This window comes from Oncorhynchus masou, chromosome 28 (genome assembly GCF_036934945.1).
Source record: "Oncorhynchus masou masou isolate Uvic2021 chromosome 28, UVic_Omas_1.1, whole genome shotgun sequence".
Taxonomy (NCBI): domain Eukaryota; kingdom Metazoa; phylum Chordata; class Actinopteri; order Salmoniformes; family Salmonidae; genus Oncorhynchus; species Oncorhynchus masou.
The window spans coordinates 49256925-49270054 of record NC_088239.1 but is presented as its reverse complement, the minus strand read 5'-3'; the positions used below and the strand labels follow the sequence as shown (position 1 = coordinate 49270054).

Below are 13130 nucleotides of genomic sequence, written 5' to 3'. Positions count from 1 at the left end.
GCACGATAGTAAATGCACAGGTTGTTGCACGATAGTAAAGACAGCTGAAAACTATTCTAATATTCAAATGACTAGGTCCTTACACTATGTGAAAACACAAGTGTTTGAAAGTAAGACAATTATATATTCTTCTGTCTGTGTAAATATACAAGGTCTCCATAACAGCAAACCTATTGTAATGCTTGGAGCACTGAACAAATAGGCACCCAACACCTCCCCTTTTCTTAGTTGTTTCTGTGAGAACGTTTTCTATCTGAAATTCACATACAGGAATGTGACCTGGCTCGATAAACCTTGAAATACTGACCCAGTGATATCACTGAGAGTGATGTGCTTAGAATAAACAATGGTAATACAAATCTTGAAGTTAGGGTTAGCCCGTCAATAGCAGAAGAATATAACCCAACAACTGGATGAGTATCCATACTACTCTCAGGGATATTATAGAATATAGAATATAACCTGACAATTGCAGAAACGTATCCGGTAAGGCATATGGACACAAAAAACCTTTCTCTGCCCCCACCCTCTCTGCCACTCCCTCTTCCTACCACTCTCTCTCTCTCTCTCTCTCTCGCTCTTTTCTGCTCTCCTCTGTGATATTTATACTGACATTTCATTGAGACAGCTGAGACATCACTTTGAGTTCCTTGTGCGTGTGTGCCCTAGTCTAACACCGCTGTGTGTGGGGCTACTACATCTTACGTTAGTGCGACACCTTTGTAAAAAAAAATGGCATACAGCGTGTGGATTGCCCTACTCTTTCTCCCGGTTCTGGTGCACTCTCAAAGTGGAAAAGAATGGGCTGACAATGGTGAGCTGCCTTTTCTCTTGAAGAGTTATTTTAATTCTCTTTAAGAATGATTTACATTCACTGCAACGTTTGTGTCCAAAAATACAGTGCTGGTGCATCATTGACGGTTATTTCTCACTCCATACCAAAATGTATCTGGATTCGCTGCTGTTGACCTCATCTAAACTGCTTTAATTATTTCCTTTCCTTTCCCTCCCAGAACCCAGAATACTCTGCACTTCTCATCTAAGTGTGTCATCACCAAACACCCTAACCTGCTACCTTGATGATGACAACGGGGATGATGAAATAGAGGACGTAAAAGCCATGACTCTTTGGTAATGAACCTTCTAGAAGACCACTGAACATCAGCTATGTTAGTTAGGAGCTTGTACAATACATAGGACATCAATCATGGGTAGAAGAACTCCACCCTTACTGCGTATACAGATATCCAAATGTGTAAAATCCTCAGCTGGACTAGGAAATGATTCCCTGAATCTGATTTTATGAATGTTATGTTTACCGCTACAGCATTGGTGAGCAACGCTGTCTAACAGAGAAGGGGAATAATGTCACATTTACGAACCTGGACACACTGTCACCATGTAATCTCACCATTCAATTGAAAGGAGGAAGCACATTTTGGAAAACAATCCTCTTGGCAAAAATAAGTAAGTTAAACAACAGGTGTAGACCAACAGTGAAATACTTACTTATGGGTAGTTTTCCAAAAATGCAGAGTTAAAAAAAATATATTTTATAGAAAAATAATGAGGAGGAATAAATACACAATGAGTAACGGTAACTTGGCTATACTCACGGGTACTAGTACCGAGTCAATGTGCCGGGGCACGAGGTCATTGAGGCAGATACTGTATGTTCATTCATAGTACCAGTCAAAAGTTTGGACACACCAACTCATCAAGGGTTTTTCTTTATTTTTTACTATTTTCTACATTGTAGAATAATAGTGAAGACATCAAAATCATTCTTGGCATGCATTTAAATTAACAGGTGCACCTTGTTTAAAGTTAATTTGTGGAATTTCTTCCCTTCTTAATGCTTTTGAGCCAATCAGTTGTGTTGTGACAAGGTAAGGGGTGGAATAAAGAAGATAGCCCTATTTGTTAAAAGACCAAGTCCATATTATGGCAAGAATATCTCAAATAAGCCAAGAGAAATCGACAGTCCATCATTACTTTTAGACATGAAGGTCAGTCAATCAGGAAAATTTCAACAACTTTGAAGGTTTCTTCAAGTGCAGTCTCAAAAACCATCAAGCGCTATGATGAAACTGGCTCTCATGAGGACCACCACAGAAAAGGAAGACCCAGAGATACCTCTGCTGCAGAGGATAAGTTCATTAGAGTTACCAGCCTCAGAAATTGCAGCACAATTAAATGCTTCACAGAGTTACAAAGTAACAGACACATCTCAACATCAACTATTCAGAGGAGACTGCGTGAATCACGCCTTCATGGTCGAATTGCTGCAAAGAAACCACTACTAAAGGACACCAATAAGAAGAAGAGACTTGCTTGGGCCAGGAAACACGACCAATGGACATTAGACTGGTGGAAATCTGTCCTTTGGTCTGATGAGTCCAAATTTGAGATTTTTGGTTCCAACCACCGTGTCCTTGTGAGATGCAGAGAAGGTGAACGGATAATCTCTGCATGTGTAGTTCCCACCGTGAAGCATGGAGGAGGAGATGTGATGGTGTGGGGGTGCTTTGCTGGTGACACTGTCAGTGATATATTTAGAATTCAAGGCACACATAACCAGCAAGGTTACCACAGCATTCTGCAGAGATATGCCATCCCATCTGTTTTGTGCTGAGTGGGACTATCATTTGTTTTTCAACAGGACAATGACCCAAAACACACCTCCAGGCTGTGGGAGGGCTATTTGTCCAAGAAGGAGAGTGAGTCGCTCTGGATAAGAGCGTCTGCTAAATGACTTAAATGTAAATGTAAATGTGCTGTATCAGATGACCTAGCCTCCACAATCACCCGACCTCAACCCAATTGAGATGGTTTGGGATGAGTTGGACCGCAGAGTGAAGGAAAAGCAGCCAACAAGTGCTCAGCATATGTGGTAACTCCTTCAAGACTGTTGGAAAAGCATTCCTCATGAAGCTGGTTGAGAGAATGCCAAGAGTGTACAAAGCTGTCATCAAGGCAAAGGGTGGCTACATTGAAGAATCTGAAATATAAAATATATTTTGATTTGTTTAACACTTTTTTGGTTACTACATGATTTCTTATTTGTTATTTCATAGTTTTGATGTGTTCACTATTATTCTACAATATAGAAAATTGGTATAAATAAAGACAAATCATTGAATGAGTAGGTGTGTCCAAACTTTTGACTGGTATTGTAGGTAGGGATAAAGTGACTAGGCAACATAGATTATAAACAGTACCAGCAACGTATGTGATGAGTCAAAAGAGCTAGTGAAAAAAGTGTCAATGCAAATAGTCCGGGTAGCTATTGGTCATCTTTAGTTGTAATTTTTTTACCCCAATATCGGGATATCCAATTGGTAGTTACAGTCTTGTCCTATAGCTGCAACTCCCGTATGGACTCGGGAGAGATGAAGGTCGAGAGCGTGCATCAGCGTGCATGCGCCCAGGCCGCTATAGAGCGATGGGACAAGGACATCCTGGGCGGCCAAACCCTCCCCTAACCCGGACGCCAATTGTGCGCCGCCTCATGGGTCTACCGATCGCGCCCGACTGCGACACAGCCTGGGATCGAACCCTCGGTCTGTAGTGACGCCTCAAGCACTGCAATACAGTGCCTTAGACTGCTGCGCCACTCAGGAGGCCTAGTGGTTATCTTTTTAACTCATTGCTTAGCAGTCTTATGGCTTGGAGGTAGAAGCTATTCAGGGTCCTGTTGGTTCCAGACTTGGTGCATCGGTACCGTTTGCCATGCGGTAGTAGAGAGAACAGTCTATGACTTGGATGGCTGGAGTCTGACAATTTTTAAGGCCTACCTCTGACACCACCTGCTATAGAGGTCTTGGATGGCAGAGAGCTCGGCCTCAGGGATGTACTGGGCCGTACGCACTACCCTCTGTAGCGCCTTGCGGTCAGATGCCAAGCAGTTGCCATGCCAAGCTGTGATGCAGCCAGTCAAGATGCTCTCAATTGTGCAGCTGTATAACTTCTTGAGGATCCGAGGGCCCATGTCAAATCTTTTCAGCTTCCTGAGTGGGAAGAGGCGTTGTCGTGCCCTCTTCATGACTGTGTTGGTGTGTGTGGACCATGATCATTTCTTTGTGATGTGGACACCGAGGAACTTTAAGCTCTCGACCTGCTCCACTGCAGCCCTGTCGATGTGGATGGGGGCATGCTCGGCCCTCTGTTTCCTGTAATCCGCGATCAGCATCTTTGACATTGAGGAAGAGGTTGTTGTCCTGGCACCACACTGCCAGGTCTCTGAGCTCCTCCCTATAATCTCATCGTCATCGGTTATCAGGCCTATCACTGCAGTCATGGGTGAACAGGGAGTACAGGAGGGGACTAAGCACACACGAGGGGCCCCCGTGTTGAGGGTCAGCGTGGCGGATGTGTTGTTGCCTACCCTCACCACCTGGGGGCGGCACATCAGGTAGTCCAGGATCCAGGGAGGTGTTAAGTCCCAGGGTCTTTAGCTTAGTGATGAGTTTGGAGGGAATTATGGGGTTGAACGCTGAGCTGTAGTTAATAAACGGCATTCTCACATAGGTGTTCCTTTTGTCCAGCTAGGAAAGGGCAGTGTGGAATGCAATAGAAATGGAGTCATCTGTGGACCTGTTGGGGTGGTATGCGAATTGGAGTGGGTCCAGAGTGTCTGGGGTGATGGTGTTGATGTGACCAACCTTTCAAAGCATTTCAAGGCTACAGATGTGAGCACTATGGGGCAATAGACATGTAGGCAGTTTACCTTGGTGGTCTTGGGCACAGGGACTATGGTGGTCTGCTTGAAACTTGTAGGTATTACAGAGTGGGTCAGGGAGAGGTTGAAAATATCAGTGAAGACACTATGATTTGAATGACAGTTTTTACATGACATCTTCCATCAATTGATAGTCCTTAGTTGTCTCCTTCATCAATTGCCCTTAACACTTATCCTCTGTTTCTTGTTCATCTTTATGGTTTAGTTAAACCCATGAGTCCTTGGGTGGTGAATGTCACATTTCTGGGGAGCTCCAACCGGGCTCTTATTTACATTGGGAATCCATACCTAAACGATTACCTGAAACCCCGCAATCAACTGTTCCAATTTCACATCTGGAGTGTCAAAAATACTCTGGTACAGTAGCCAAAAGCCTATTTTTCTTGGATTTTTGGATGCAAACGCTTAACTATATGATATATTTCACTTTAATTCTGACATAATAATTATTTTGCAACACTGTAGTTACTCTTTATAGTACAGTATATTCTATGAACACAATTTCTGTCTTGTTCTTCTTTTACGTTGTCCCCTGTTCATAGTTTCATAGCATAACCTATCAGCCTCTGATCATCGAGGGGGACGAGTACCTCCATAAGAACACAGAGTATCACGTCAAGGTTCGAGCCAAGCCAAATGGGAGGTACTTTGAAGGGAGCTGGAGTGAATGGAGTGTCCCTCTCAGTTTCAGAACAGACGAAGGTAAAAAAAAGACTTACGTGTCTTAAAAGTATAGTATGATATCGAGACTGTGCAGTTGGGAGTGATAGAGGGTAGAGAAAATGGGAGTCACGTGCATCGTCTCTGCTCTCGTTCTCTCTCCCCTCCCCTACAGAGACAAAGACAGATGTCCAGATGCTGTCCTACTCACTCATCGTGGCCATTTTTGCTCTGCTTCTGGTCACCTTGGCAGTTAGTATTTTCTGGAGAATACAGTGAGTATTAAATTGGTCTCCTTTTCCTCTGCAAATCATCTTTTGTGTGTGTGTGTGTGTGTGTGTGTGTGTGTGTGTGTGTGTGTGTGTCAAATGTGATGTCACATGCGCCGAATACAACATTAGAGTGAAATACTTACAAGCCCTTAACCAACAATGCAGTTCAGAAAATACCTACAAAAAAGTAAGAGATAAAAATAACAAATCATTAAAGGGCAGCAGTAAATAACAATAGCGGGGCTATATACAGGGGGTATCGGTACAGAGTCAATGTGTGGGGTCACCGGTGTAGAGGTAATTGAGGTAATATGTACATAGGTAGAGTTATTAAAGTGACTATACATAGATAATAAAAGAGAGTAGCAGCAGCACAGAAAGGGGGGGGGGGTGTAAATAGTCTGGGTAGCCATTTGATTAGCCACTTGTCGTGCGGTAGCAGAGAGAACAGTCTACGACTAAGGTGGCTGGAGTCTTTGACAATTTTTAGGGCCTTCCTCTGACACTGCCTGGTATAGAGGTCCTGGATGGTAGGAAGCTTGGCCCCGGTGATGTACTGGGCTGTACGCACTACCCTCTTTAGTGCCTTGCAGTCGGAGGCTGAGCAGTTGCCATACCAGGCAGTGATGCAACCAGTCAGGATGCTCTCGATGGTGCAGCAGTAAAAACCTTTTGAGGATCTGAGGACCTATGCCAAATATTTTCAGTCTCCTGAGGGGGAATAGGTTTTGTTGTGCCCTCTTCATGACTGTGTGTTGTGTGCTTAGACTATGTTAGTTTGTTGGTGATGTGGACGCCAAGTAACTTGAAGCTCTCAACCTGCTCCACTAGAGCTCCGTCGATGACAATGGGGGCGTTCTCAGTCCTCCTTTGCCTGTCAGGTCAGGTCTCTGACCTTCTCCGTATAGGCTGTCTCATTGTTGTCGGTGATCAGGCCTACCACTGTTGTATCATCGGCAAACTTAATGATGGTGTTGGAGTCGTGCCAGGATGTGCAGTCATGAGTGAAATGGAAGTACAAGAGGGGAGCACGCACCCCTGAGGGGCCTCCGTGTTGAGGATAGGCTGTAGTCAATGAATAGCATTCTCACATAGGTGTTCCTTTTATCCGGGTGTGAAAGGGCAGTGTGAAGTGCAATAGAGATTGCATCATCTGTGGATCGGTTGGTGCAGTATGCAAATTGGGGTGGGTCTAGGGTTTCTAGGATAATGGTGTTGATGTGAGCCATGACCAGCCTTTCAAAGCATTTCATGGCTACAGACATGAGTGCTACGGGTCGGTAGTCATTTAGGCAGGTTACCTTAGTGTTCTTGGGCACGGGGACTATGGTGGTCTGCTTGAAACATGTTGGTATTACAGACTCAGACAGGGAGAGGTTGAAAATGTCAATGAAGACACTTGCCAGTTGGTCAGCGCATGCTTGGAGTACATGTCCTGGTAATCCATCTGGCCCTGCGGCCTTGTGAATGTTGACCTGTTTAAAGGTCTTACACACATCGGCTGCAGAGAGCATGATCACACAGTCGTCTGGAACAGCTGATGCTCTCATGCATGTTTCAGTGTTACTTGCCTCGAAGTGTGCATTGAGGTTATTTAGCTCATCTGGTAGGCTCGTGTCACTGGGCAGCTCGCGGCTGTGCTTCCCTTTGTAGTCTGTAATAGTTTGCAAGCCCTGCCACATCCGACGAGCGTCGGAGCCGGTGTAGTACAATTCGATCTTAGTCCTATACTGACGCTTTGCCTGTTTGATGGTTTGTCAGAGGGCATAGCGGGATTTCATATAAGCTTCCGGGTTAGAGTCCCGCTCCTTGACAGCAGCAGCTCTACCCTTTAGCTCTGTGCAAATGTTGCCTGTAATCCATTGGCTTCTGGTTGGGGTATGTACGTACAGTCATTGTGGGGATGACGTCATTGATGCACTTATTGATAAAGCCTGTGACTGATGTGGTGTACTCCTCAATGCCATCGAAAGAATCCCGGAACATATTCCAGTCTGTGCTAGCAAAACAGTCCTGTAGTTTAGCATCTGCCTCATCTGACCACCTTTTTATAGTCACTGGTGCCTCCTGCTTTAATTTTAGCTTGCAAGCAGGAATCAGGAGGATAGAATTATGGTCAGATTTGCCAAATGGAGGGCGAGGGAGAGCTTTTTACGCGTCTCGGTGTGTGGAGTAAAGGTGTTTTTTTTCTATTGTTTTCTTCCCCGTCTGGTTGCACATTTAACATGCTGATAAAAATGAGGTAAAACTGATTTAAGTTTCCCTGCATTAAACTCCCGGGCCAGTAGGAGTGCCGCCTCTGGATGAGTGCTTTCCTGTTTGTTTATGTTGGTATACAGCTCATTGAGTGCAGTTTTAGTGCCAGCATCGGTCTGTGGTGGTATGCAGTCATTTACGAAAATTACAGATGAAAACTCTCTAGGTAGATAGTGTGGTCTACAGCTAATCATGATATACTTTGCCTCAGGTGAGCAAAACCTTGAGACTTTCTTAGATATCGTGCACCAGCTGTTGTTACATATATGCATAGGCCCCCGCCCCGTGTCTTACTAGTAGCTGTTCTATCCTGCTGATAGAGTGTATAACCACCCAGCTGTATGTTATTAAATGTCGTCGTTCAGCCACGACTCGGTGAAACATAAGATATTACAGTTTTTAATGTCCTGTTGGTAGGAAATACGTGTTTTCAGTTCGTCCCATTTATTTTCCAGGGATTGAACGTTAGCTAGCAGGACGGATGGTAAAGGCAGATCGTTGCCTGATCCTCACAAGGCACCCTGATCTCTTTATGCAAATCTTTGTTACCTTCGAGCGAATGACGGAGATGAGGGTCCATTAGAGTGTTTGTCGTATATCCTTCCCGTCCTGCTCAATAAAGAAAAACTCTTCCAAATCCAATTCCTCGTCCCATTCGAGGTGAGTAATCGCTGTTCTGATGTCCTGAAGCCCTTTTTCGGTCATAAGAGATGGTAGCAGCAACATTATGTACAAAACAAGTTACGAACATGTGAAAAAACAAACAACAAAGCATGGTTGGTTAAGAACCGATAAGACGGCAGCCATCCCCTCCGGCGTGTATGTATATGTGTGTGCGTGTGTGTGCATGTCCTCCACTCTCATGTCTCTCTTTCCTCACAGAATACATTCCTTCATATGGCCAAGCATTCCACATCCCAAACACACACTTCTCCAGATCGTCCAGAAGTACGAGCCAATGAAGGTACACTATACAGTGCATTCTAAAAGTATTCTGACCCATTGACTTTTTCCACATTTTGTTACGTTACAGCCTTATAAAAAAATATATATGGTTCCTCATGAATCTACACACAATACCCCATAATGACAAAGCATACTGATATATTACATAAGTATTCATACCCTTCACTCAGTACTTTGTTGAAGAACCTTTGGCAGCGATTACAGCCCCAAAATGTTGATGCTACAAGCTTGGCATACCTGTATTTGGCGAGTTTCTCCCATTCTTCTCTGCAGATCCTCTCAAGCTCTGTCAGGTTAGACGGGGAGCATCGCTGCAAAGCTATTTTCAGGTCTCTCCAGAGATGTTCGATCGGGTTCACGTCCGGGCTCTGTCTGGGACACTCAAGGATATTCAGAGAGTTGTCCTGAAGCAATTCCTGCGTTGTCTTGACTGTGTGCATAGGGTCGTTGTCCTGTTGGAAGGTGAACCTTCACCCCAGTCTGAGGTCCTGAGTGCTCTGGAGCAGGTTTTCATCAAGGATCTCCCTTTAGTTTGCTCCCTTCATCTTTCCCTGCAGCTGAAAAACATTTACACAGCATGATGCTGCCACCACCACGCTTCACCGTAGGGATGGTGCCAGGTTTTCTCCAGACGTGACGCTTGGCATTCAGGCCAAAGAGTTCAATCTTGGTTCTATCAGACCAGAGAATCTTGCTTCTCATAGTCAGAGTCCTTTAGGTGCCTTTTGGCAAACTCTAAGAGGGCTGCCATGTGCCTTTTACTGAGGAGTGGCTTAAGTCTGGCCACTCTACCATAAAGGCCTGATTGGTGGAGTGCTGCATAGATGGTTGTCCTTCTGGAAGGTGGAGCTCTGTCACAGATGGAGCTCTGTCAGAGTGGTTCTTGGTCTCCTCACTGACCAAGGCCCTTCTCCCTCCGTTGCTCAGTTTGGCCGGGCGGCCAGCTCTAGGAAGAGTCTTGGTGGTTCCAAACTTCTTCCGTTTAAGAATGGAGGCCATTGTGTTCTTGGGGACCTTCAATGCTGCAGAAAGTTTTTGCTACCTTTCTCCAGATCTGTGCCTTGACACAATCCTGTCTTGGAGCTTGAGGGCCAATTCCTTCGACCTCATGGCTTGGTTTTTGCTCAGACATGCACTGTCAACTGTGGGACCTTATAGACAGGTGTGTACCTTTCCAAATCATGCACTATCGATTGGAGTCCACCTGTGGTAAATTCAATCAAGTCATAGAAACATCTCAAGGATGATCAATGGAAACAGGATGCACCTGAGCTCAATTTCAAGTCTTATATCAAAGGGTATACTTATTTAAATAAGGTATATGAATAAATTAGCAACATTTTCTAAAAACCTGTCTTCTGTTTCTCATTATGGGGTATTGTGTGTAGATTGATGAGGGAAAAAACATGACATCTATTTTAGAATAAGGCTCTAATGTAACAAAATGTGAAAAAAAGGGTCTGAATACTTTCCAAATGCACTCTACATACAAAAGTATGTGGACACCTATTCAAATTAGTGGATACGGCTATTTCAGCCACACCCGTTGCTGACACGTGTATAAAATCCAGCACACCGCCATGCAATATCCATAGACAAACATTGGCAGTAGAATGGCCTTACTGAAGAGCTCAGTGACTGACTTTCAACGTGGCATCGTCATGTGATGTCACCTTTCCAACAAGTCAGTTCATGAACACAAAGTGGGCCACACAAACTCATAGAATGGAATAGCCGAGTGCTAAGCCACATCGGTTGCAAACTCTCAAGAAAAGCACAAGAACTCAAAAGCACAAGAACTGTTCATCGGGAGCTTCATGAAATGGGTTTCCATGGCCAATCAGCCGCACACAAACCTAAGATTACCACTCGCAATGCCAAACGTCGACTGGAGTGGTGTAAAGCTTGCCGCCATTGGACTCTGGTGCAGTGGAAACGTTCTCTGGAGTGATGAATCATGCTTCACCATCTGGCAGTCCGACGGACAAATCTGGGTTTGACGGATGCTAGGAGAACACTACCTTCCCGAATGCATAGTGCCAACTGTAGAGTTTGGTGGAGGAGGAATAATGGTCTGGGGCTGGTTTTTAATGGTCCGGGTAGGCCCCTTAGTTCCAATGAAGGGAAATCTTAACGCTACAGCATACAATACTATTCTAGACTATTCTGTGCTTCCAACTTTGTGGCAACAGTTTGAGGAAGGGCCTTTCCTATTGCAGCATGACAATGCCCCCATGCATTAAATAAGTTCCATTCAGAAATGGTTTGTCGAGATTGGTGTGGAAGAACTTGATTGGCCTGCAGAGCCCTGACCTCAACCCTATCGAACACCTTTGGAATGAATTGGAACGCCGACTGCGAGCCAGGCCTAATCGCCAAACATCAGTGCCCAACCTCAATAATACTCGTGACTGAATGAAAGCAGGTCCCCGCTGCAATGTTCCAACATCTAGTGGAAAGCCTTCCCAGAAGAGTGGAGGCTGTTATAGCAGCAAAGGAGGGACGAACTCCATACTAATGCCCATGATTTTGGAATGAGATGTTCAACAATCAGGTGTCCACATATACTTTTTGTTATGTAGTGTAAGTCCTCTGATATGCACTAGATTAGGAACAATAATGTCCATAATGAGTTAGAAGGATATTGGTTTATCCCGTCTCTTTCCTGTGACCCAGCAGGGCCAACCTCTGAGCTTTAACCCCGAGGTGTTCAGTGACCTCAAGATCCAGCTGGTGGAGCTGGACGAGGAGCAGCACGTTACTGCCCAAACCTCTGACTCTAACGCCCATCACCTCACTGAGGTCAAAGATCAATACCTCATTCAGGAGTGTGATGGGGATACGAAGTCCTGCCATAGCACCAGTAGTGGAGGTTCGGAGGCCATACTGTTGAGGTGTGAGTCCCCAGGAGAGCACCCCAACTTTGGGGCTGGGAGCAGTGCCTCCACCATGGGTATCCTGAAGAGCGACCTGAAGAGTGACACGGAGAGTGTGGAGACAGACGACAGTGATGGTAATATTGGTCCTGAGGGGCTAGTCGCTACCCAGCAAGGAGACAAAGGTGAGGTGTATGTCACCATGTCTAGTTTCTATCAGATCCATTGAGAGATGTAGAGAGAAAGAGCTTATTCAAGGTTATAGCTTCTTATTACATTCTTACGCTGAGCGACTTTGTTAACGGCTGCGTTCATTTGAAGTCTATTTGATCCACCGTGACTCAAACTGACTATCCACTGACTCCCAGTATCACAAGAGACTAGTAGAACTCAATGCACATGTTATTTACAAATGATAGGAGACATCCTCATTATTATCCTCATTACATTTCTTAGGTCTTGTGTTATTCATCTGTTGGAAGTTGCAAACTTGACTTGACTAACTTGAAATACAAAGCTGTCCCTCCTTTATACATTATTTTTGCATTTGCACCTCTTCCCATTCTGTATATTATACTGAGGATAGTATACTGAGGAGCCACGGCGATATCCTGGCCTAATATTATTATAATACACACTGCTGCTTCTTATGGCCTTGACAAAGATACTTTTTACTTTACCATGACAACAGCTGCAAAGTAAACCTAGAATGTATCATTCAATTCCTCAGGGTTTGAACCCGTCTACACATTTGTATACATAAACATGGAAATAAGGTTTGATTAATTTATCTGTCTTATGTTTGTCACGTTTTTTCCCTTCTTTTTTGCACATACGTGATTGTATTTCCTGCAGTTACCAGTACGTCGTTTTTTACTTTGAATGTATTATACTATGCACTATCATGCATTCGTTTTCAATGCAGAATGCTTGATCATTTTGTTGAACACGTTGTCGGAGACATAGCATTAGACAGTCTTCAGCTTCACCGTATTCGTTTTTTTAATTTGTACATTTTACTCTGACAAATGCGACAGCATTTCCTGTATAAAAATCGCTGTTGTTGAATTTTGTTTAAAACGTTTCATTAAAACAGATCAAATGTGTATGCATAATAAATAAATAAAAAGTATAATTTCTTCTGCTCTCATCCCCTGAAATGACTGTACTTTGATGTATCATTCATGTTGTATCTGCTCAACCAATCTGAATGTAAAGGGATCTCTATGGTATTCCTGTGTCTTTATAAAGTTGTACTCCAACATTGACGCCTCAATCACAATCTGGTACACCAGAAATACATTCATTTACAAAGGAATGCTGCTTTTGCTTTGCAGCATTGCGTTGCAGAGGCAGTTG

General features: G+C 44.2%; 1 protein-coding gene across 2 annotated transcripts; it reads left to right on the top strand.

Annotated features, from left to right (window-relative positions):
• The first annotated feature begins 619 nt into the window (after window positions 1-619).
• Window positions 620-12900, top strand: LOC135517782 (interleukin-7 receptor subunit alpha-like). 2 transcript variants are annotated; one of them, XM_064942380.1, is made up of 8 exons: window positions 620-814; window positions 1014-1131; window positions 1328-1467; window positions 4947-5098; window positions 5284-5443; window positions 5577-5676; window positions 8812-8893; window positions 11575-12900. In XM_064942380.1, the coding sequence occupies exons 1-8, from the start codon at window positions 733-735 to the stop codon at window positions 11998-12000; spliced, it is 1260 nt and encodes a 419-aa protein (XP_064798452.1). In that variant the 5' UTR covers window positions 620-732; the 3' UTR covers window positions 12001-12900. The 2 variants fall into 2 exon arrangements, with proteins under 2 accessions (XP_064798452.1, XP_064798451.1); XM_064942379.1 differs by having other exon boundaries at window positions 11572-12900.
• Window positions 12901-13130: the final 230 nt, after the last annotated feature.

Excerpts from the sequence above, each read along its gene's own strand:
- LOC135517782 (XM_064942379.1), top strand. The coding sequence starts at position 733 with ATGGCATACAGCGTGTGGATTGCCCTACTCTTTCTCCCGGTTCTGGTG. Across the intron at positions 815-1,013 it reads AAAAGAATGGGCTGACAATG|AACCCAGAATACTCTGCACT; the intron begins GTGAGCTGCCTT and ends TTTCCCTCCCAG. Across the intron at positions 8,894-11,571 it reads AGAAGTACGAGCCAATGAAG|CAGGGCCAACCTCTGAGCTT; the intron begins GTACACTATACA and ends CCTGTGACCCAG.